This window comes from Ixodes scapularis, unplaced genomic scaffold (genome assembly GCF_016920785.2).
Source record: "Ixodes scapularis isolate PalLabHiFi unplaced genomic scaffold, ASM1692078v2 PGA_scaffold13__105_contigs__length_92229423, whole genome shotgun sequence".
Classification (NCBI taxonomy): Eukaryota; Metazoa; Arthropoda; class Arachnida; order Ixodida; family Ixodidae; genus Ixodes; species Ixodes scapularis.
The window spans coordinates 51,097,726-51,120,970 of record NW_024609839.1 but is presented as its reverse complement, the minus strand read 5'-3'; the positions used below and the strand labels follow the sequence as shown (position 1 = coordinate 51,120,970).

General features: G+C 45.5%; 1 protein-coding gene across 5 annotated transcripts in view; it reads right to left on the bottom strand.

Moving 5' to 3' along the window:
* LOC8037163 (transmembrane protein 131) overlaps window positions 1-23,245 on the bottom strand; it is an 83,685-nt gene that overhangs the window by 57,127 nt on the left and 3,313 nt on the right. For all 5 annotated transcript variants that reach the window (XM_029966862.3, XM_029966863.3, XM_029966864.4 and 2 more), the window contains exons 2-11: window positions 16,843-16,907; window positions 15,867-15,898; window positions 15,076-15,159; window positions 14,149-14,272; window positions 12,971-13,084; window positions 11,594-11,716; window positions 5,859-5,939; window positions 5,649-5,796; window positions 4,650-4,768; window positions 2,484-2,592 (exon numbers count right to left, since the gene is read on the bottom strand). In XM_029966862.3, the coding sequence (XP_029822722.2) occupies window positions 2,484-2,592; window positions 4,650-4,768; window positions 5,649-5,796; window positions 5,859-5,939; window positions 11,594-11,716; window positions 12,971-13,084; window positions 14,149-14,272; window positions 15,076-15,159; window positions 15,867-15,898; window positions 16,843-16,907 (999 nt within the window). The remainder of the gene's footprint in view (window positions 1-2,483; window positions 2,593-4,649; window positions 4,769-5,648; window positions 5,797-5,858; window positions 5,940-11,593; window positions 11,717-12,970; window positions 13,085-14,148; window positions 14,273-15,075; window positions 15,160-15,866; window positions 15,899-16,842; window positions 16,908-23,245) is intronic.

The following is a 23,245-nucleotide window of genomic DNA, read 5'->3' as shown; positions in this document are numbered from 1 at the left end:
ATCCTCCTCGCCACCGTTCCCCATTCCCCCCTCCCCCACTGCTGTCAAGATAGCAGTGGGAGAGGGGGAATGGGAAGGGTAGCAAGAAGGATTTTCCTACCTTGCGGAAAACCTTTTTGTAGGTTGGGCTTTAAGTAATAAATAATAAGTAAACCTTGTTTGATTTACTCCAAGAAAAACATGATAAAAGAATTGAAAAATCGCTCGTTAAACTACAGTCGAGCTCGATTATGTTGAACCCGGATTTTTAAAAATAATGACCATTTCAAACAGTCGAAACATCCCCTTGAAAATCCCACGTAAGAGTGTAGGTGCCTTGTGCATCTGTATTGAACTTTACCACCTAGGATATTCAATACATCGAACTGCTCGCCGCACCCCCTGGTAGGGAGGCTTTTCCCGAACATTGCCGTCGCTGCGCAGTTTGCAGGTGCCGAGGTTAAACTACCGTGGTCACGGGCAGCAAAAGGAGCAAAGAAGTAGGGGAGAAAAACAACACGCCACCTCTACTCCGGCCATTGTGCAATCACGCTTTGAACGCCTTGTTTATCTTTGTTTACCTTTTTCTTTTCGTGGTCTTGCTTTGTCGTTTTTGTTCTGTCATTTTATTTTTGCTGTCTCATTTTACTTTAGTCCCTTTTTTTGTTGCTTGCTTGATTTCTCTTATGAATGAAGAGAGTTTTTTCTTCCTACGTATTCTCGTCTTCCGTCACCCGTGGTGTTGAGGTCGCGGCCACGCACACCACGCGTCAGTGTGAAGAAGTGCGCACGTAAGCAAAAATTTCAACTGAAGTTCAAGTTAACATACTTCTGAACATCGAACGACCAATACATCGAGCTATTTCACGATCCCTTTTTGCTTCGATATATCAGGGTTCGACTGTAATCCACACTACTAACGAAAATGATCGAGGTTGGAAAAAGGAACTATAAAAGGAACAATAAAAGAAACTAGTAGTGGCTCCCAGGAGCCTCCCTTTTAAAGGGATACTTCAACGAAATTTAAAATATTCCCGTCGTGTTCAAAAATAGGTTGAATATGATCCACAATATCCGTAAATGACAATTGCACGTTTGTATTTTGATCCTGGTGGCTGTATTTTTCGTTATAAACGGCCCACTCTGGCAAGCGCCCGGAGAAGGCCCAGCTTAGAGCACGTGACATCCAACGCAATCGTGACGTAGGTCGTCTCAAGATGAGCAAAGCTACGGCGAGGCTGACGTCGAGAGGATGGCCTAGTCGTTCCAGCCACCGAAGCGGCTGCTTTTGTACGAATTTTGAGTGACGGGTTAATCTTCTATAATCTTCTAGGGGGACAATAGCGACTTCTGCGACACACAAAAGGGATTCTCGGGAAGAGGGGAGTTCCTCCTTCCCCCCTTCTCTTGTCGTGGCCGGAGACGAGACAATCTCCGTCACTAGCTGTCAAGGTTCCTAGATGAGCAGTACAAACAAGGCGTTAGCTACATCCATTAGGTGCTCTTTGCTAATCGTTTAATTCGTTTTAAAATTCCTTTTCGAGACTTTTTTAACAAGATATTGGTATGTTCCATGCGATACTGCTCTTTTGAACACATATAGACCAAAATATGAGCGCCGAAATTTCGTTGTAGTATCCCTTTAAAAGACTAGTAACACACGCTACCTATAGAAAGCCTGAACTCAAAGGGGCAAGGGTAGGGGTTCTCAAGCTTTCTGATTTTGAGGAACCCATGTCTGCCCCGAATGGCGGGTGACGAAACCAATCCCTGCTTTCGGTACCAAGGAAATGAAGCAGTACAGAAGTGCGTAGGTAAACAATAATGTGAACGTTGAGGAGCGTTTGGCTCATAGTTATGCAGCAATGGGTGGCTCAGGCCTGCTAAAATAGAGCCTAAACTAAAAAGCTCTGGTGGTGCTTGTCTGCGTAGACGCTGAGCCGCAGCATGCTGAGCTTTTCACTCGTTTTCATCCATGTCAGAAAGAGAATTTGTGGTATGGAACGTGGTTATATATGTATTTGAGCATTGGACCGCAGTGCCCTCTCGTCTATAAACAATGAGCCAATGTATGCAAAGTTTAACGCAATGATATACGCATTTGACCGCAGTGCCCTCTCCTGTATAGACGTTGAGCGGCTACATGCAACTTCTCGTCCATGACATTCCCAGCTCTTGAGTTACTACCACATTTCAGAGCCTCCTACTCGTCCCGCAGTCGTGGCCGAGTGGTTAAGGCAATGGACTAGAAATCCATTGGGGTCTCCTCACACAGGTTCAAATCCTGTCCACTGCGCTATTTTTTTTTTATTTTTTACATTAGCATGTGAGCACGTGCTCACGTGCTCATGAGCTCGTGAGCTCACGAGCACGATCACGATCACCAGCAAGATCGATGTGAGCACGGATGCCAGACGGATAAGGCTAGACCCTAAGAAACTTCGCCCCTAAAAAACAGAAACACATGCTTCTAGAGAAACCTAAATAAATAAACAAACACTTACGGATGTACGTGACCGTGGCGACTTGCGTCGCCCTGACCGTGTCCGGAGGCACCTTCATCGGCGTAAACTTTACTTCCACTGCCTCGTTCACGGGCGTCACAATGACATTCTGCCAAGAAAATGAAGGCGACACGGCACTCGGAGTTAACCAACGGCCTAGCAGTCGCGCAGAAAACCAGAAAAAAGCCAGGTGCCCCGAAAGCAATCATACCAAATTTAAAACAGGTTCGAGATGAGCCCGAGTCAAATCCACAGCCCATGTCTTTGACTTCCCGATGGCACCGCTATGCCGCGGTTACTTTGCGGAGCCGTCTACCATAGGCTCGCGATCCTTCATATTCTAATATTTCATACTTCTGGTTAATTCAAACAAATTTCAAAATTTGGGTTGTCCCGCTCTGTTTTTAGTGTGTTCATAGGCCACGTAATTCGAACTGCGTTTTCGTGGAATTCCTACTTTTTGTTCATGCGGCCCCATTGAGTAAGCGCCTCTTTTCAAGCACCGATGCACTGCAGAGAGGCAACACCCGCAGAGCTTGCTTCCACGGGTGTTGCTTCTCTGCGGTGCACCGGTGCTCGGTGAAAAGCGCACTCGACGGGGCTCAAGCGGGGCAAGCATGAGCTATGAAAACGGGAACCAAGAAGAAATCTTCATATCAACTTGGACGGATGCCGTGACGTGGCGGCATGGCATAGGTCCACGTCACAGCGTTTGCGCAAGTTGCTATGAAAACTGCCCCACGGTGCCCGTTTTCCTTGCTCATGCGTCTCCTGCTTAATAAGCTCACATTAAACAACTTTTTTGCCTGATGAAAAAACTTAATTTTGTTTTGAATTGTCATGTGCCGCCTTAACAGTCCACGATAAACAACATTTTTGAGGGATAAATAGACTTTTGTCATACGTTTCACAAATGTTCCTGGTATGGCATACCTGCTTATGATCAGTAGACCTATGTAGAGGAAATCCTCATATATCTGCATTGTATTTGTAGCCCTTTATATGGCAAATCATAATGTTATCTTGCATCATATATTTATGAATTTTTATTAATTAAAACTTTTGATAATTAAAAAAAAATTTCTGGCTCCCTGGAGTTTGAATTAACGAGTCTACTATACCAGCAATCTACGGTCTCTGGCAAGTTGGTGCACGGCAATTCCGATTGCGGTGCACCAACTTCTATCTGAATATCACGCCCAAAACGGACGTTATATTCAGATTCACGGGACACAAATACTCTAAAATTCACCTCTAACTCGTTTTTTTTTTTTTTTTTTTTTCAAGAACCACTTTAGCTTCCCTTTAAGCTGAAACGAAGTATAGACCATTCCATTTAGCACTCTCTGGGCGGCACCATTTTGTTCGACAGCAGTGCCCTCTCCATACATCCGGGAAATTCAGCAGGTTCGGCGGGGTAAAACGAGAGAGGGGGCACGTGCCCGATTCCGCTAGCAGACGACAAAACGGGAGGTTGCCATTCTCCATCTCCGTACAGAACATTGAACTCTTGCTCGTGGCTGCCGTTGTGAAATGGCTCGCGTTCTCAGAATAGTTATGGCTACTCCAAAATCAGCCTTTTAGCACTCTGTTTTATTTCAGTAAATGATCAACTGACGTATCTTTTTTCCATTACTTAAATAGCAGTTGAGTCAGCCGGCAGTACTACCGTCAACTACTGCGTGTATTGCGGCAGGAGAGCATGTTTTTATTTATTATTTCAGACATCCACTCATGGTCGCTAAAGGCCTACACCAGTACGAACTTTGTATAGTAAAAAAAGTACAGTCACTGGATTCACTTTTCGCCGGAGACACCGGCCAGCCTCACGCAGTGTTCCCTATTTTTTTTTTTTTTTTTTGTTAATTTGCACGCAGATAACAGCACTTGTGGACTCTGTTAGTCTTTTTTATCTAGCATAGTAATACACGATAACTGGCATACCAAAATCTGCGCATCTGCGCTTGAAATTCCCAAAATGACGCGATTTTTAACAGAGTTTGTACGCCAGCCGGATGCTAGGTACTGCCCACTCGGCGGAGCAGACGACATGCGGGCGAGAGGGGGAGGGCATTTTTTTCTCTTTTTGCTCTCTCTGCTATGACCCTAATGGAACGGTCTACAGGGGCGGTCAACACAGGTAGCACGCTTGGTAGCCAAACTCACCGTGATGTAGACCTGCTTTTGCCCAGAGTTGAGCAAGTTCACGGGCAAGCTCCTCGGCTCGTCCTGTCGGTGCACCACTCCAAAGTCGAGGGCCTCCGTGGGCGAGAAAATTCCAGGTACTGCGAGAACGTAGCAGATTGGATTTACATCAAAATCTGGCAGTTTGATACTTTAGCTTCATGTTCCGGGGAAAAAATATTGGCCGTCAGGTGGCCAAGAAAGCATGCTCTTCGTGTGAGGCTCGTCGAAATATTTGGCGCTGGAGAAAATCGGCCCTCTGCGTCAAATCTTTATTTCGAGCTCTTTTCGTTCCCGTTCCGCCCATTGAAACGCCCGGCGAAAGAGCCCAAGTATGCACCTGATCCTGACACACCACCATCTCCTTCAGCACAACAGAGTCCGTCCGATATGGTCACTGAACATCAATCGATGCGTACGCGAACGCGGCGTCCGAGGTCGGCTGTGAGAGAGGAGATCGAACCATGGGGGGCGCTACGTCCAGCTTGTTTTCCCCGAAGTTCTGTGTTTACCAACTCAAATCATGTGCACTAGATTCTTTGTCTTTCTCAACTAAGCGCAGGGCAAATTTTGGGCACGACTCAGCAACACGAAATTAACTATCCCAAAAACATCAGAGGACATACACGCACACTTGCTCAAACAGACTCACTCAAAAACTTGCTCCAACTTGCATACATGGATACTCTCTTGCTCGGTAGTTATACACACTAACTCTAACTCATTCACTCACACATTTGCTCTCACTCACAACCTTTAGCTCACTTACTCACGCATTTAGTCATTCAAACTCACACACACACAGAATCAAAGACATGCACTCTAACTCACGTACATAACCGTTTGCTCAAACTCACCGATTCGCACACCTTCTCCAGTCCACTCACAAAACCGCTTGTTTGCTCAGCCATTCACACGGACTCTCTCAGACTAACACACTCACCCTACTCAAACACTCTGAGAGCGAGAGGAACGACTCACATGAGACCACCTCCACCTCGACTGGCAGTATGAGATCGACGCGGCTGGTGCTGTTGAGCTTGATGCGAATGTAGACAGTGTGATTCTTCTCGATCCGCGACACGAAGTTGGCCTTCATCACGGGCTTCGTCTTGTACGGGGGGATCTCCTGCGGGTGCACCCCACCATCAGCGGCGACTCCGAACGGCCGCGGCAACCGACGCCACTCACCCAAAGCTCTTTGGTGATCTCGCTCTCGCCTGCCGGGGCCTCCAGGTGCAGGTCGCCCCCGCTCGAGTAGATCTCCGTGAGCTGCGCACAAAAAGAAGGCACGGTGTCAAAAGCTGGTTCTCTGCTAGAGGTTAAGCCAGGTTTCTAGGAAACCAGCAACTTCCCCAGAGTGTCCTTATGGGCTCTCCGAGCTCCCAAACTTTCTCGGCTGTCCCCACCCTTAAGTGAAGTGTTCTCCAAGTTTAAGTGCCACTTCGGCAGATCTGAGCCACTAATTGATGCATACTGTATTTACTCGCATAATGAATGCGTTGGTTTTCCCGAAAAATGTATGCATATTTGGAGGGTGTGTTCGTAGTGCAGGGTAAAATTTTGCGCGTTTATACACTTCATGCAAGTGTCATTTTTTGGTGCCAATCCCTGCCGTGGCACGTGTCCACTGGTGGAGGCCTGGCCACAGCTGGTCACAGGCACGCCACAGTAACCATGCTATAAATTGCTAACTTATATTTGGGCACCTTCGGCCATCTTTTTGCCAAAGAAAAAGCGCCATACAAAGCTTGCTCGACACAAAGAGGTACGCAACCGTTCCTAGTAGTGGTACAAAACTGTCTATAGCACTATCGATATTATCAATAGTGGAAGCCAAGTATAAGTATCGATAGAGAAAAAAAACTATCCATAGTACTAACGATGGTCGACTATCGTAAACTACTGATAGTACTATCGATAGCATACTGTCGTAAAGCTATCGATAGTATTTTATTTGATGACACAGAACCTCAAGAGTCCACCTTGAAAATGTGAAGCTCGGAGAAAAACGTAACCGCAATTAGGGACTTTCCGATAATTATCGAGGAGCAATCCAAAACCTCTATAGGAAAACTATCAGAAAATGGTAGGAATTTTTTTTTGAACTATGAACAACCAAAAATTGAAAAACAATCGACTGTATAGTACTATCGATAAGCTGTAAATAAAAGGTGTCAAAAGTGAAATATTGATATTGTTCTCTATAGGTTGTCACAGTTTTTCTGCTGTTTTCTAATGCGAAAGCATTAACCGTCTTATGGAGCGAGCCGACGTCATCAGCTTTGAAACCATGCCAAACGGCACCTTAACTCCTTTCTCCAAGTGAAGCCAGCTCCCAGCTATAAAATCACGCGAAAAGCCTAGCCCAATGGAACCTAGTTTCCCCGATCCCAAAGGAGCGGAGTGAAGCTGATAGATTTTGGCTTTGGTCCCATTGGCTGGCACGCGTCAACGAGGCTTCCATTGGCCGCTGCGCGTCCGTTTCAATGACCACCACCGCGCGAGGCAGCGGTTCCACTGCTCCATGCCCAAGGTCAGCGTGCATGCTCGACCGTCGCACAAGTAAGCAAAAAGAAAGGGAGTGGAAGAGTGGCGTACATGCTTTCGCATTCACAACTCATAAGAAGTGCTTAGGTGTACCTCGAGCCTTTTTATTTAGATTGCTTTTCGGGAGTTTGCAATTGGTTTTTTATAGGCAGAATTCGATCAGGAAAATAAAAATACCTTTGTGTCACCCGATAAGTGAACCACACATCTCATTGCAGGGTCATGAGTCATGGCTTTACCGAGATAAAAAGAGTGCCATTTCTTTCGACCAAACAGGTAGCAAGCAAGAAAGGAAACAAAGTTGCCTTCCAAATTCACAGGTTACTTCTTTTTTTCTTTTTTAAAGCGCAGCTCTTGGGCACCTGTTTCCAACTTGAGCAACGTCGCCGTCGGCGTAATTGCGCGGTGCATTATAGGACGCGTGACATCACTGGTGATGTCATCAGTGACGATGACGATGTCACCAATGATGACCCCCACTTTCTTGTAAAGTGTGGTGATGACTTGGAAGGCGATCCTTAACACATCCTCCAGTATGTCCGACGCAGTGGTTCGACGTAGCTTCCGCCATGTCAGTAGGATCCAGTACATCCTACCTGCTGCACAAGGCACGACAAACGGTCACGCGAGCTGCTTTTGGCACGTGGCTACAGTATACCATGGGCTAGAGTCAAGCTTTTGCTTTCGAGCTTTCAAGCCAGATGCGAATCATCACTTATGCATGCCCTTATGTTCCTTTGCTCCTACATTTCTTGTGCGAGATTGAGGCAAGACAAGCCACTAGGATTCGTGTGGCGCTGTCATGTCAAGAATAGACCATTTGGTATATTACCCAAGCATCAAGGAGAATGCAGGGGTTGGTATTCCGCGCACCACACGCGCACGCCTTCCCCGTATAAAAGATTCAACCAAAATAAAGTGTCGACGAACGCGCGTGCAAGATGCCATTTATTTTAGGCATTTGCTTTAGAACAGTTACTATTGCTGAGGCCAGCATGTGCGGCGCGTGGAACACCAATTCCTGCATTCTCCTCTATGCTGGGGTAATAGAGCAATAGGTCTATTACTGCATTCATTTAGGCTAAAGACCTGCCATAATCAGAAGTCTATCTAGAAAATGGGGTGAGATCATTGCTCATACTTTGTGATTTAAGTGAGGTAAGACAAGGCGAAAGCCTGCTGCCCCCTTCACTGCTGATCGACGTGCCTAACAGTGCAGTTACTACTATTATGGTTTTGTTCTCAAGCAAGCGATGCAGGGCACCGCCATTTTTGTTCGCCTTGGGGGCCTTTTGAGCTCTGCGTTTGGGGCGAACGCTAACCCAAAACATGGTTTTGGTTTGGCGGATGCGCAAAGGTGAGCCCCTATTTCTTAGGGGTACCCTAACGTTGGGGCTCCTTATTCTAAAACTCCCTATTGACTAAAAATGATTTATTTATACATTATGCGACAAGTCCTATATTTTTTAAGTTGTACTTTATACCAAACGGGAAACCATTACCAGCCAACGTTATCAAAATAAGCCAGAATGAAATCGAGCAAAGAGTGACAACATATTGTGGCAAACAAGCCTAAATGGTTTTGTCAACAGCTAGTTTAAAATTTTCTGGAATTAGCTTTGAATCTACTCATCAGCAGAAATAAAAAGTATAATACCCAGCAGAGCATCCATTTTCATATGCCAGTGTTCAAGACTAAGGAAAGTAAGATGTGATATTTGAATAATAAAAGAATGGAAAGCGTAAAACTAACTAGTGAAAAACCCTTGCGCTAAATATCTTCAGCAAGTGCTTTCCCTAACTCCAAGACAAAAAAAAAAAAAAAAAAAACGACAAATTTTTTTTTTATTTTTACAAATGCATGCATACCAAAGTATGAAGCTTGATATCTGAACCTGAGCAATATACGAAGTATGTGCACAGGAAAAGTAGCAAAACGGCATTTCTATTTCATCTCTAAATTTATTCTATGTAAAAGCAACTTTCTGTTTAGTTTCCTTTCTATTTCATGTTTTGCCCAGAGCACTGCATTGTCCGCTTGCACATACCCTCCTTCATCACCTTTCTGCACTGTGCTTTCATTTTTACAACACTTTTTTGAAAAATGACTTTCAATAGTATCGATAGTCAACAGAGAGCCAGCTATTGATAGTGGACTATCAAAAGTACTCTCGATAGTTGACTATGACACTTATCAATGCTGAATGCTGGGCTAGTTGGTATTGGGATGTCAAGGGCATAGTAGCGCTCCTAGACGAGGACGAGGAAGAGACAAGACACACACGAGTGCTGACTGCAACTGCTTAATCAACATGAAAATGGGACATACATGTACACTACGGTCCAATCAAAATCAGCCAAACCCAGGCCTTGCCGCCGCTGATAGTACCGTAGCTTGCATATATATCCCATTTCCACGTTGATTAAACAGTTGCAGTCAGCGCTCGTGTGTGTCTTGTCTCTTCTTCGTCCTCGTCTAAAAGCGCTACTATGCCCTTGACTATTGATAGTGGACTATCCATTTTACTATCGATGGCCAACTATCGATAGTACTATCAATAGTCCACTATCGATAGTTTTCAACATTATTGATACTTTTGGAAAAACTATTAATACTATAGATTGTCAATTTTACGATAGTTTTGCATCACCTAGTTCCTAGACCTAACCCCTTTCGTGACTTCCCTGTCCGAAAGCGGACCGTAGACAACGGCGTGACAGTTTACATCAATGCGTCCGACAGATGAAGCATTTCCGGGAGCTGGGCAATTCCTCGACCCCAGCCTTGTTAGCTGTGCGTGTTGCTCGGTTTCACTCTTGATAACTTCTGCAACTTCCCACTTGCAGCCATTATGCCCGCAAGTACTGCCACGCTTGGCATAGCTTAATTAACCGTAGGGCGGCAAAAAAAGAAATTGGGTTGCTGGTTGGCTGGGTTAGACGCAGCTTGAGACTCGCAAAGCCGAAAGTTGAAAGTGCGTTCATTACGCGCGGGAAAAAAAGAAAAAAAAGTCAAAATATTAATGACCGTACTGGGGGGTGCGCTCACTATGCGAGTGCATTCATTATGCGAGTAATTACGACAACTATGAACCACACTCTCTGGAATGCACACTATTGCTTACAAAGCCTGTAGGCTCCTGCGCTGCTTTACAGCGTCATTGCCGAGACCTCGAGACCGAAAAGCTTGAGGACCACCGTGTTAGAGCCACACGAAGTGGCAAAAGTAGTCCCGTGTCCACTTCTACACCCGTCCATGTTTGCAGCCATTTTTGCCAAAACGGCAGCCGCACAAATGAGCTCGGCACCGCGATAAGAGATTGCCCCCTTGAGCAGCTAGTTGTCACCAGCAGGTATACTATAATCTACAACATAGAAAACTGGACATGAGGGGAGGAGGGTTGTAGGGCCGAAAGAAAAGCAAGCTCTGCTACTATTCAGTACACCGTACAAGTCCACACTTTTCCGAAGTTCTTGATTTAGTTGAGTACACAAGCTCATTGCTTCTTCATTTTTAAACAAACCCAAAGCATGCCTAACAGAGCAATATAGAAAGGTGTCCAGACAAACATCTGTGCAAACAGAAGGTATTGACAGATGGAACCACAGAAAAAGCTCTAAATTTACCCTTGAGAGGTAAGATTTTTTATAGCATGTTTATTTTTATCAAATGTACTACGCATTCTTTTAGATTTCTTACATTCGCATAGTACTGATTTCGCAACTACCGTAATATCCGTAAAGATTGCCCACCTAAAATCGAAAGAAGAATAAGGAGTGGGCGAACTATCGGTGTATGAATAAAACAAGCTGAAAAAAATGCTAGTTTTAGATTTTGTGACCCGCGAAACTTATGATTGCAGAGAGGGGCGAAGACGGCCGTCCTTCCCAGTCGGCAATATTCACTTATCTCCCTCCCGTCTTGACTAAGTAACACCATTTCTGCCAAGGTCACCCTTGGCCAGGACCCAGCAATTACTAGAGGTGGGCTATCTTTTGGCATTCTCGAAAAAATATCAAATCATGCCAAAAACAGGGGACAGGTTATCTTAGGGGAATGGGGCATCTCTCGGGATATTACGGTAGGCACGCACGTTCCCACAAAACGGGACGCGTGACTTCGCCGAGACAAAACGACGGGACGGCAGAAATGCACCCCTAACGTGTGACTGTCCCGGCCGAAACGGGACGCGCGGTCACCCTATACAATAAGGAATATTTTTATATCCACGCATTTTGACAAAAAGTGGCGACCGTCGCGTGGACACATCCCCACATTCACGTGGGTCATCCCACCAGGCGTCGCGCAGCAACAGTCGAGCCACCGCAACCGCATAAACAATCGCTCCTCAAAAGAGATGAAAACTTGGACATGCCTGAATGGTGGAGCTGTGCGGGTTGTGCATGTAGATGAGCGGCGTGTAGCTGCTGTTCAGGGGCATCCGCACCCCAACAAACGGCCGCAACCGGTACGGATTCTCCTTGCCGAACGCAGACACCTGCGGGCGTGCAGACACGAGGGGTCACCACACACGACAGGGCTAGTCCCCACGGACGTCCACGGGACAAGAATGGCAGGGCGTCTCTCTCAAATGCCCGGCCACCCGCAAGCGCTTGTTGCCTTCCGTGGTACTTCGGCCGCGCACGCGCGCTCGAGGCTCGTGACATGTTGTAGCACTGTCGAAGGCAGGAAGCTTGCACCAGAGGCGGGACAACTCGCTGGCCTCCCTGCCGTTCTATCACCGTCAAGTACTATTGGAAATGTGCGACAAGCTCGTCAACGTGCAGCTCCCATCGGTAGCATTTTGGGTGGAACACGGCCGAACCGGCATAGACATCCTGCATAGCAGCCAACCTTGGTTTTCGAGGAATGTCAGCTTACTCGAGCATAGCACTATACGAAGAGTTTGAAGCCACAGTCGGCGCCAACTTTCTCTACAAGAGACCCGGAAAATTGAAACACGGGTCCGCTTCGCGCACCAGCGGAAACCGCCACAATCATCTAGAGCTCGGCATGTCCGCCCGATCTGCTGGGGAGCGAAGATCGATCCGATAAATAAGGGGAGCGAAAAATACTTACAACGTAGGTTTTATCATGTTGAAAAACAGCGCGACTGGGACGTGGACAAAAAGACGAGAACACAAGACAAGCGCTGACTATCAAATGGTTTGTCTTGTTTTCTCTTCGTCTTTTGTCCTCATCCCAGTCGCGCTTTCTTCAACATTAACTTTACCAACTTGCCCAGTTATCTATCCTTATCAGGTTTTATCATTTACGGGCTCCGACAGAGGTCGTCTCGTGGCGATTTCTGAACCGTCGAGCGCACAAATGCTTCACAGGGGCATATTCAGACGTAGACAAAATTAAAAACACGGCGGTGTTTGCCGTCATCGCCACTTACGACTGCGGGACGTGCGATTGAACCCGTGCTCCAACCAATTCCCACGGTTTGAATGACGCAAAAACAGATACGGAGTGATGCTGGACGCGGGGATAGGTTTTCAAATTTCAAGGTGCCAAACCTTTTCCACGGAACAAGATCGAGAGATGTGGCTGCAGGCTGGTGCAGACGCGGCTGAGACGCCGTGGGCTCGTTAGAAGAGGAGCGGACGGGTAGAGCTTTACCACCTGACGCGACGCGACCTCAGCGGCGCCGCCAACCAACCGGCTTCCGAGGCAGAACAGAACGCCCCCTTTGACTGTCGCACGCTCCCAACAGAAGTTAGGAAAAAAAAAAAAGAAATCTGCTTACCTGATACTTGAAGGAACCTAGAGACGTGTGAATAAATAATATGTTCTCCACTAGGCCCTGCTCCCGTCCAAGGAACACGACGTCGAACGACGTGTTGCCGCCCGGCGATATCCTCTGTCGCGCCAAGAGAACAAAGTGGGAGAGGTCAAGAAAATGCTCCCCCAATGCTAAGAATTGAAAGGCTATAGAGATGAGGTTGGCGTGATAGGGTGCCATTCCGTATGCTCACACGAGACTACTCAGACGACATAATATATACCTACAGTTTACTGAGATACCCTATAAAACTCAAACTCCTTATTTCAAGTACTACATACCCAAAATCAGTCCTCAAAGTTGGGATTTAGCATTACCTTATTCTAGGATGTAGTTAGCCAGGCACGTAGCCAGGATTTTGTTTCGGGAGGGGGGCGCCCATGACAGAATGCTGTGAGGGGGAGGGGAAAGAGGAGGACCCAGCAAAATGGAAGATTTCATGGGGGCTCGGGTTCCATGGAACCCCCCCCCCCCCTGGCTACGTGACTGTTGTTAGCGTTGAGGAAGTGTAAGGGGAAGGGTCACTTGCGTATTCACTCGGGGCAAATTTGTCACTAGGGTCAGGTAATATCTGCTTGTTCACGTTCCTACAACCCCAACCACACCTCATAAAATTCTTTAAAGCGTAAACTCGGGAAATCTCTAAAGTATTGCCGAACACCCTTCGAATGTATAGAACATCCACAGTGGATCCTAGCGGTGAAAAATGAGGCGGTGCGTTTTGTCGCCCACCCGCTGCACCCATAGGGGAATAGTGCCACAAGTTACGGCCACTGCTAACTCGGTCGTTTGGAAATGCATCCGTTGTTGACCCTGGAGAGTTTGTCTCATTTTTCCCAGGAAAGGAGCTACACCTTGAAATTTCACCAGATAGAATGCACCACCTAAACGCAGATTCAGAAAAATATCAGCTGTCTATGCGCAGGTGCCGATTTTTCCATCTCGTTTTATACCGCTAGGATTCACCGTGCACATCCTATGCTTTCAAGCAATTTAGAATAGTTTCCATCAGATACCACGGATACCAATGAACAACAAGTTCTCTATGGTCAAACAGCCCGCGAAATATGAGACACTGGAGTAGGCCTTCGCATTAAAACTGGCAAACCTCGACCAGGAGAAACAAACGAAAAGAGACACACCTTTTCTTGGAAAAAGGAACAATGAAAGTGTAGCGTGTTGCCGCTGATGGAGAGCATCTCTATGCTGGATTCTGGGCTCAGGTTTTTCACCACCACTCGCCGTCGTACCGGCATACTTAGTGGCCTGGAAACAGAAACACAACAAAACTTCCTTTGATAATCTGAGAAAGATGCAAACATAACAACCAAGCTCAATAAAGCAATAGGGACGAAAATTCTCGGAAAACTCGCAGGCTCGAACAGACGGACAAAGAAGGGGACACGGACAAGCATTTGTCGGCGCTCCCTTTTTCGTGTCGGTCCCCGTTAGCGCTTACAAGTTTTCCGAGCATCTTGCACCACTTACAAGTCTTGTTTTGGGTGGAAAGCATATCACGTCCACCTGTTCACCCCCCCCCTCCCAACATCGCAAGCGGCACGACCAACACGAATGATTCGTTGGCACATTAACTGATTTCTGAACTAAGTAGTCTGGAATAGTACTTTACCAGTATTGTCAGGGGCATCACTTCTGACTGCTTCCACCACAAAGCTGCTCTGTAACATCCTACTGTCTATATACACAAACTAGGCTCATTTTATTGATGCATCTTGAAATCTAACCTCGCCCCCATTGCAAACATGTCGACCTTTAGTACAAGCTTTTATCAACTTCCTTGGCATGCTCAACATTTCAGTGACTCAAAAAAACACCAAGAGGTGCAGACGACAGGGAGGCATACGGTGCGAGATCATTTGAGGACAGCGCAGGCGGTCATCTAATTTCGACACCAGCACCGCGGAGGTGGCAAGGAAGGTCACCGAACAGAAGTCGCAAAGTTCCAGCACTCTAAAAAATATCTATTACCCAACTCGCTCCGTTTATATCCCGTGCTTGTCCTATGCTGCCGTCAGACGCAACAGACAAGCTTGACGGTTTCCACTTACTGAGACTTGAAGTCCAGAAACGCAGGCTCGAACGAGACGGGACTAGCATAGGTGTTTAGATTGCTGTCTTCCAAATCCGCAAAACTGTTTCAGAAGGAGGAAATGAAAAGGCACTCAGTTGATCGGCAGCAGATCTTTTATCAACTTCGCCCTCGTTTTACAAATTAAAAAACAACTTTGTGGACAAGGAGAGCTGTCGCTGCGGGACCACAACCAGTTTGTAATTCAATTTTTGACAATGCCCACTTCACTTAACCTCAGGTTCAATCAATTTACCTGCACCTCCCGCAACAGTGCAGAGAAGTGTAGGGCAGTTTACTTCCGGTATGTGTATTCATTAAGATACGACTGGAAGCATACCACACTACTTTCCTTCACCAGTACAGGAGGTCCAGGTAAATCGAATGAAGCATTTGGTGTTCTCCAGTTCAGCCAAAGTTTTATAACGACTTTCTCAGAATCCTGTCCACTAGTGAAGTTTCTTCTTCGTAATGAAACTGCAGTAAAGTGAGCACTTTCACTCACTCTTCAGCAATAATTACAGGTCCCTTAGCAACCAGATTTTGACCTTGAAATGATCCGGTGACCATCAGCGCAGCGCAATCCACACTTCCTACAAAAAAAGCACTGGCCAGGTGGCACAAGTTGCCATCCAATTCGATGGAGGTTGAGCAAAATTCATCCCTCCATCCAATCAGAAGAGGGAGGCTTCAAAAAAAGCAATACATCAATTCAGGCTTCGGTGAGCAGCGGCTCTTGACACCAGTCAACAGTGCGTCGACCCGACTCACCTTACAGGTGACGAACTGCTCACGGCGGATGGCTGCGAAAAGAGTTCAACGACCCTGTCAAACTTTGCAAAGGAAACTGCTCCTCCAACAACAACTTGGGTTTCGTGCTATTACTTCAGCAAATGCTACCTTTACATCTTGTTACCCGTCAATGCAGACTAGAAACAAACTATGAATTTAACAAACCATTTTTCGTTTCTACTTCGGCTAACATAAGGTTCAGAAAAACTCTTCACATCCATAGAGGTGTCAAACTTTGCGACACCAATGATGAGGCCAAGATTTTTCCTTCCCCATAAACTACTGTCTTTCTCTCTCAAACACTCAACTAAACGCTACGATCCGAGCACCATCTTTCCTCTGCAAACTTTTTGCAAGCGCCTAAAGTCTGCCAAATGTTTTTTTAAAGTATAACAGTTATGCCGACTTAAAGTAACGACAATCGCAAACGCAAAAGCGCCACCTCATCCGTCAATCTTTTGGCATCCTCTCGATCTGTGTGCCATCTCTGTACAGCAGAGGAGCAAAACTTCTCGAGGTTTCCAGTCTATCTAGCGGCACGCCGCGCGACGGCGTGCACTAGTTCGTGAAAGGGTTCGTCGCGACAATGCGCTATCGGAAATGCTGCCTGAAAAGAGTCCTCGACTGGCATGTTGGCCGTCCCATTCCGTCCACGCGCGAAGTGGTCCCGAAGCAGCAACAAATGACGTCACAGGAGATGGCATGTCGTGCTGCCGGATGCTGGGATCATTGCGGTCGGTCGTGGAAACACGGGCAAAAAAGGCGAGCGGATGCAAGTGACGCCGCACCCCGTGTCCGTTATTGTTTTCGCCGACAGTCTGGCCACTAAACGACCTGCAGCAGCGCAGGCGTCTGCCACGTCCAACTCCGCCAGGGTCGCGGCAGGCAACGGCACGACACAGCAGGTACGACTAGAACGCGCGTGAAGGCGGTTTACGCACGGCTAGACACGTACCTCCGACAAATGACCCAGGACTCCATCAGCCAGCACTTGGAGGTCGCTCTCGGTCTGTATAAAACCTGGAACAAACGAGCCGCAGATGAACCCCACCAGCCACGCCACCGCCAGCAGGCGGCCCCAGAAGAAAAACGCGGCAAGGAACGCGACAAGATGCGAGTCTCGGAGACAACGCATGTATCCGTGCGTCTCGATTGCTCTCTGTGCTGGGATTGCACTTCTAAAATGCCAAAGCTCGGTACGATTCCCGGTTTACTCCACGAAAGCCCGCACGTACCGTAACGTTTCAATAAAAACACAATCCTTTTTCTTCCTTCTATATTTTGATGCACGACACATGCCTCCAGGGTCATAAACCTCAATGCCGCAGAGAGACACCAGCTGCAGAACAGATCGGCACCAGAGCACAAAATGCAAAATGGGAACAAACACGCCGACAGGACAAAAGACGCAAGTCAGACCGTTTCGTCTACACATGTGCGGCTTTGTGATGCAACACTAAAGGAGATCGGGGCTTGGCGTAAATAAACTAAACACTCCAACGGCCTCAGAACTGTTTCTTGCAGCAGGTGGCTTATAAAAAATCTGTCAAAATTGGTAATTGACAAGTAGTGTGTTTCCCTAGAATGTAATCAGTATAAAAATGTTATTAATTTCCCAACGTGTGAGTATCTTAATTTTAATGCTCATTTTTGTCCACAATCCTTCCGCTGCAATTGTGTTTTTGCCCTTGCCTCAATTCCTGACGCCGCTGCCTTCAAAACAGCAATTGAAAAATGTTTCTCCGTCTCCCTCGACCTTGTCAGTGACTGCCATGTTCACTCTCGAAGTCAGCAACCGTGGGAAATAGTTTTTATAACTCCCATGTCTAGAAAGATGACGGTCGATATTTCTGTGGTAATGGCACTTCCCTTCCTTGACTACAGCTCTGCTTTTAAAAACAGGCAGCCGCTCCTTGAAGCTCCGATAAATGCCAATCTGGTAGAAAAGCCCAAATCACAAAACAGGCACTTTTACCGCATGAGTCAAGGAGTTTATTGACCCTTCGAAGGGACTGCCTAAATCGGTTCCTTAACATGGTGAGCTCAGATTTTGTAGTGAAGTGGCCAAAGAAGGTGCATTTTGTGTAACAAAATTTCAAGTAACGAGCTTACTGGAGTAAAGAGTGAAAAATTAACGGCGTGAATTCACTACCTAAGGCGGCCGTCTGCAAAAGAAAGACGTATGGGCGAAGGAAGCGACAGTCGAGACAGCGGCGGCCGACAGCCAAAGCACCCGATAAAGAGCCTTTCTTGTTGGTTTTCAGTCCATTCAATGTTTTGTTAATAAAATAAAAAACAGTACATTAAAAACGTTTGTGGCACACTAGACGCGGTAACACAGTCTTCTGCCGGAGGCAAGTGGCTGCACCCTCGCTCTTACCTGCCTCCATCTGTTGGCTGTTGCGCCGGTCAGACACCTTTCGTTACCAGATGGCTGCCGTAGGAAGTGAATTCATGCTCTTAATTCTTATCTTTACTCGAGTAAGCTCTATCTTTGTAGTTTAGATCACAAAAAGCATCATCTTTGGCCACCTCTGTTAGAAATCTTAGCTCAATGCACCAAGAAAACGATTCATGTGGTCCATTTAAGAGGGCAACGAACCCTTTGACTCGCACGGTAGAAAAACATATGGCTGCGAGGAAGGAGACGTTCTACAGTCAATGGGCGTGCAATCTATGCAGTGCCTTTGAAACATGCGACCGTGCTGCGTTTAGAGATCGGATCTACCAGAATGATTCTTCCTAAGAAAAATAATTCAAACCCAAATCGTCGGCGTCTCGTTAAAGAAATGCTCGGCGGTTTTTCAAGCTACCAAAGCTAATTACGTTTTCTGAATACCCAGGCTCTATTCTTTCTAGCAAAGTATTTAGTATCTTTACTTTCGGAATATCCACTGCAAATAAAGGTGCCACCAAAACCAACATTAGCATTTCTCTGCACTTTCCAGTGGCATGACATCGCATGTTGAAAAACTTGCAGGTCAAACAGACAGTCTAAAAAAAGAAGAAGAAAAAGTCACACATTTCTTCTGCATTGCTGAGCAAATGCTAAACTAGCTTCCACAGCTTTCATTCCACTTAATCAAACTTCTTGTAATTTATTGGGAGCAAGCTCTACGGCCCAAATAGTGAACCTGCACCCACAACTGGCATCAATTTTTCAGTGTTGTTTATACAGATTAAGTGGTGAGGACTAACTTGAAAATTTAATAACTTTGTGAAAAAATGTTACTTCAACCTATCATTTGCAGTGTTGGGAAGTATTTCAAGTACATTGTAATTAAAGTACTACATAAAGTAGATTTTAAAAACTTGTACTTAACTCGAAGTACATTCTCCAAGCATGGACTTGTACTTTACTTGAAGTATGTTTTCTGGTAGCTTCCGAGAAAAGTACAACTTCCTGACTTCAAAGTACATTCCCCAAATTTGGTCTTGTTAAGTTTGTATCACAAAATGATGCTTTGTCAACTCTGAAGAAATACTGGGAGGGGTATTCTACTCTCACCGGAAATGCCAGCAGATAATGAATTGCTCCGTTTATACTGGGGTAGCTTTCCCACAGCGTTGCAAACTCTCGCTTTACCACAGCGCAAGCAAGGAGGATAAAATATCAGGAAAGGACGCCCCACCACGAGAGGCATGCTTGCAGAAGCTACAGGGTGAACGCCACGCTTTCTCCTAGTACGTTTAACACCCTTGTGTGCAACCAGTGCAAGCGGCACCGAATTCAGAAGTCAGAGTGACTTCTGCATTTGATGCCATTTCTGTAAGTAAATTCTCTGTGGCCACTTGACTTTATTCAATATATGCCATAATTTCCAAAAATAACTGATCCATGCCCAGTCCCCCTGAGGCATAACAGTAGTTAAAAGAAAAACAATACTGCATAGGGGAATGAGAGGGCATCATGAAAGATTGTGTTAAAAAGTACTTGTGTGTGACTTTGAAAGAACATTGTATTTGTAGTACTTCAAGCACATTGTGCCGGGAGTACTTACTACTTTACTAGAAGTACATTACCTCTCATTTACTCTGTACTTCACTTCATGTACTTTTTAGATGTACTTTACCCAACACTGATTATTTGGGTTACTAGGTCAGTCAGTCTTTAGGTATGCTAAACCCATTTTGAGGCAAATGAGAGACCATCAACATTATACAGGAATTTCAAAGAGAGAGAGGTCAGGTCCAATTACCTAAATGCAAATTTCTGTAAACAATATCATATTCCATTCCTTAAGTGTTTGTTTTACAAGCTTTGTTTCTTTCAAGGGCAGGCTTCAGACTGTGTTTTCCCCCCAAATAACCAAATCATTCTGCTTCTGAGCTATTTGGTTTCTGTGCCCAAAATTCACATAGAGGTTATGGTAGTTTTGGGACATCAGGAAGCTAAATTTTTGCTTTTCCTGTTTTTTAGGAAGAGAAACTTGAGTAATACTCTTTTCTGAGTTGTCTTTGTATAATTTTTGTTGATCACTTGCATTTCTATTTCTTTTTCTCCTCGAGTAGGCTGTGCCTTTCCTTTAAAGAATGGCATCCCACAAGACTCGTGCGATCTTCAGTGCACCTGAATATCTTCAAACTTATCTGTTTGTGATATTACATTGTATTACAACAATTATAATAATTATTGTTGTGGTGTCTACCTGAACGCCTCAAACGTACAACAGCCGGGCTTTCTTGCATCCAAAACAAAAGAAAGCTCTCACAGCCTAGTAAACAGCTACAGCCTAGAACCAAGCTCCCTGACAGCTCCCAACAAACCACAAACACATTCATCGCTCTGGAATCTTTCTAAGAACCAAACAATAACCTCTCTTCAGGTACGCAGGTAAACAACAGGTGCAGCGTCTGGAATGAAATGGAAGCCCACAACCTAGGGTTTGGTGCTTTCAATTTAAACTGATAAAAACCTACAGAAGTATACCGAATTCATTCATCAGAGGCCAGATTCACGGAGAGCTCCTTAGTTTACGACAACTTAGCTAAGAAGTTTGTAAGTTAAGAACATCGTAAGAAGAGGAGAAATCAATATATTCCCGAATGCGTTCTTAAGTGAGAGGAGGAAAGCGACGTACTCGTACGGAAAAACTAGAACTTCCGGTGCTGTTGCTATGGCGATGACGTCTTCGGCAACATGAACAGAGAGCTTGACATGGTTTGGAGCAGTTCGGAGCATGTGGATTTTTACTAACAAACACAGGTGGCATTTCCACCACCACTTGTCTGGGGTTCGTGGCCGTGCAGTGATATGTCGACGCTAACACAATTCAAACACACCCGAACGCCGAGGCCAGGATAACCGCCTTCATTGACTGCTACGAACTCTATCGCTACGACATCAACACAACTGTCATCGTTGGTAAAAGACGTACCATGCCAGTCGTTTGCAAAGCGGCCTCGTAGATGCAGGAGCGAGTCGACGCTAAAAATATATATCTTTAAACTACGAGAGTGTCAGCAAGAGCCACACAAATACCTGAGAACACTCGGAGTGGACGCGCACGTTTGATCGACGTGCTCGATTTGCGCTGTTAGACCGCGTCTTGGTAAGCGCTTCGGGACCGTTTTTTTTTTTTATTGCAACTCAATACTGACGTGACACTCAACTGGAAGAGGTTGGACCAGCGTCACGTGGCTCCCACAAACTGTTATAGCTCGACATTTACAGCTCCACAGCTGTCGTAGGATTCCGTCGCAGCCTGCATAAAACGTATGATACTTTTGCTTCGTGATTACAAATTTGTTTTTACGTTTTGTTGTACGCACATTTTTGGCGTAAGACTGTTTCGTGAATCTGGCCACAGAATTCGATTTTAACCGAAAAAGGTATATTTTAAAGCGTGTGGTACAGCTGACGGGCACATTGTTGGCAGAATGGTCACCGTGCGACACGCTTTCTTGCGAAATTGTTGGCGGATGCTCATCAAATTGTTGGCTATCTTCATGATCACCCTATGCTATACTAGGGGAGAAGGTTCAACAACAAACGGTCTCTTGTGGGTTAAATCTTCAGCCCCCCGTGATTGTGTTTTGTGTGCTCAGTACGCTGTCCTTTGGACGAGGGGTTTGTATTGTTTTCATCACCGTAAATGTTCCATAACTTCTCAATGTGAGGGCATTTTCAAGGTTTCAACCAAAGTAAAGGACGAGACTCATGCAGTGCAAGCAGAGTTTTCGAGAGCACATAATGCATGCAGTGCTTCGATAAATGGTACCAAATGTTTTTTAATGCCCACAATTGACCGACTAGGCAGCCACTGTTGAACTTCACCTCGGCAGCTTGCCAGTTTTAGTGTAAATGCACTGGTATGAAAGGCGACTGTCGATTGATTGATTGATTGATTGATTGAAAACATGTTCATTTCTGTCGAGCGGCCGCGGTAAATGGCGAAAAGGCTCTCCCAAAACTGATTGTTAAAAACAGAAAAGATAATTGCACATAAAAAAAAAAACCTGGAAAACTACACATTTTGATTATAATCACTAAAGTAATTAAGACCAAATGACTAGTGAAATGTAAGGTTCCTAGTCAAGTTAACGCCTGAGTAGATTGAAATCTTCCTCCTTTATACTCGTCTTTGTGTTTGCTTCTTCATTATGTTTTGTACAAGCAACTGTGTCAAATAAATATGCTATTTTACGAATTCTGTGACAGCAGCACGCTAAGCACAACCTTTTGTTAATATTTTTCTGGCGCTCAGAAAACGAAAAGCGAAAGGAAGACTATATAAGGTCTTGGGTTAAATGGAGATACCAGGCATACCACTGAAAAAGGAAACTGAAAAGCTTTAATATGTATAAATATTTGCCAGAGAAAAAGAAAAAAAAAAAATCCTTAGGCAAAACTTAATACAATATGCCAAATTTGATTAAAAAAAAAAACATGAAAATGCCAAACCCTATTTATATCCTGCCATGGCCAAGCCAGCTAGAAATCTAGCTCAAAGTTTCCATTATGCCCAAATTTATTCAGCACAAGCACACAGGCCTGTGTGGTGAATGACTGAAGGCTGAATTCTGGGGCCTCAATTCATTCCTGGATATGTGTTTAGTGTTTGAAATCCCCCCCAAAAAATAAACACATAGAGAAAGGCTTTTCCACAAAGCCAGCAGATCTCCAGATGGGAACGCCGGCCCACAAATCTCTGCGCAGCAATAGAGTGTGCGCACGAAAGAAAAAACTGCAAGCGGGGGAAATAAATGCTGCATCTTTTACGAAGGCTCGTGGGGGCAAGTCACGACTGTAGTTTCACTCAAATTCAAAGCGAGTTTTCCGTGGGAACTTGCCATCCCTGGGTGGTTCGAGTTGTGCAAGAAACATTATCCCTTCACACGACTCAAAATGTCTGCAA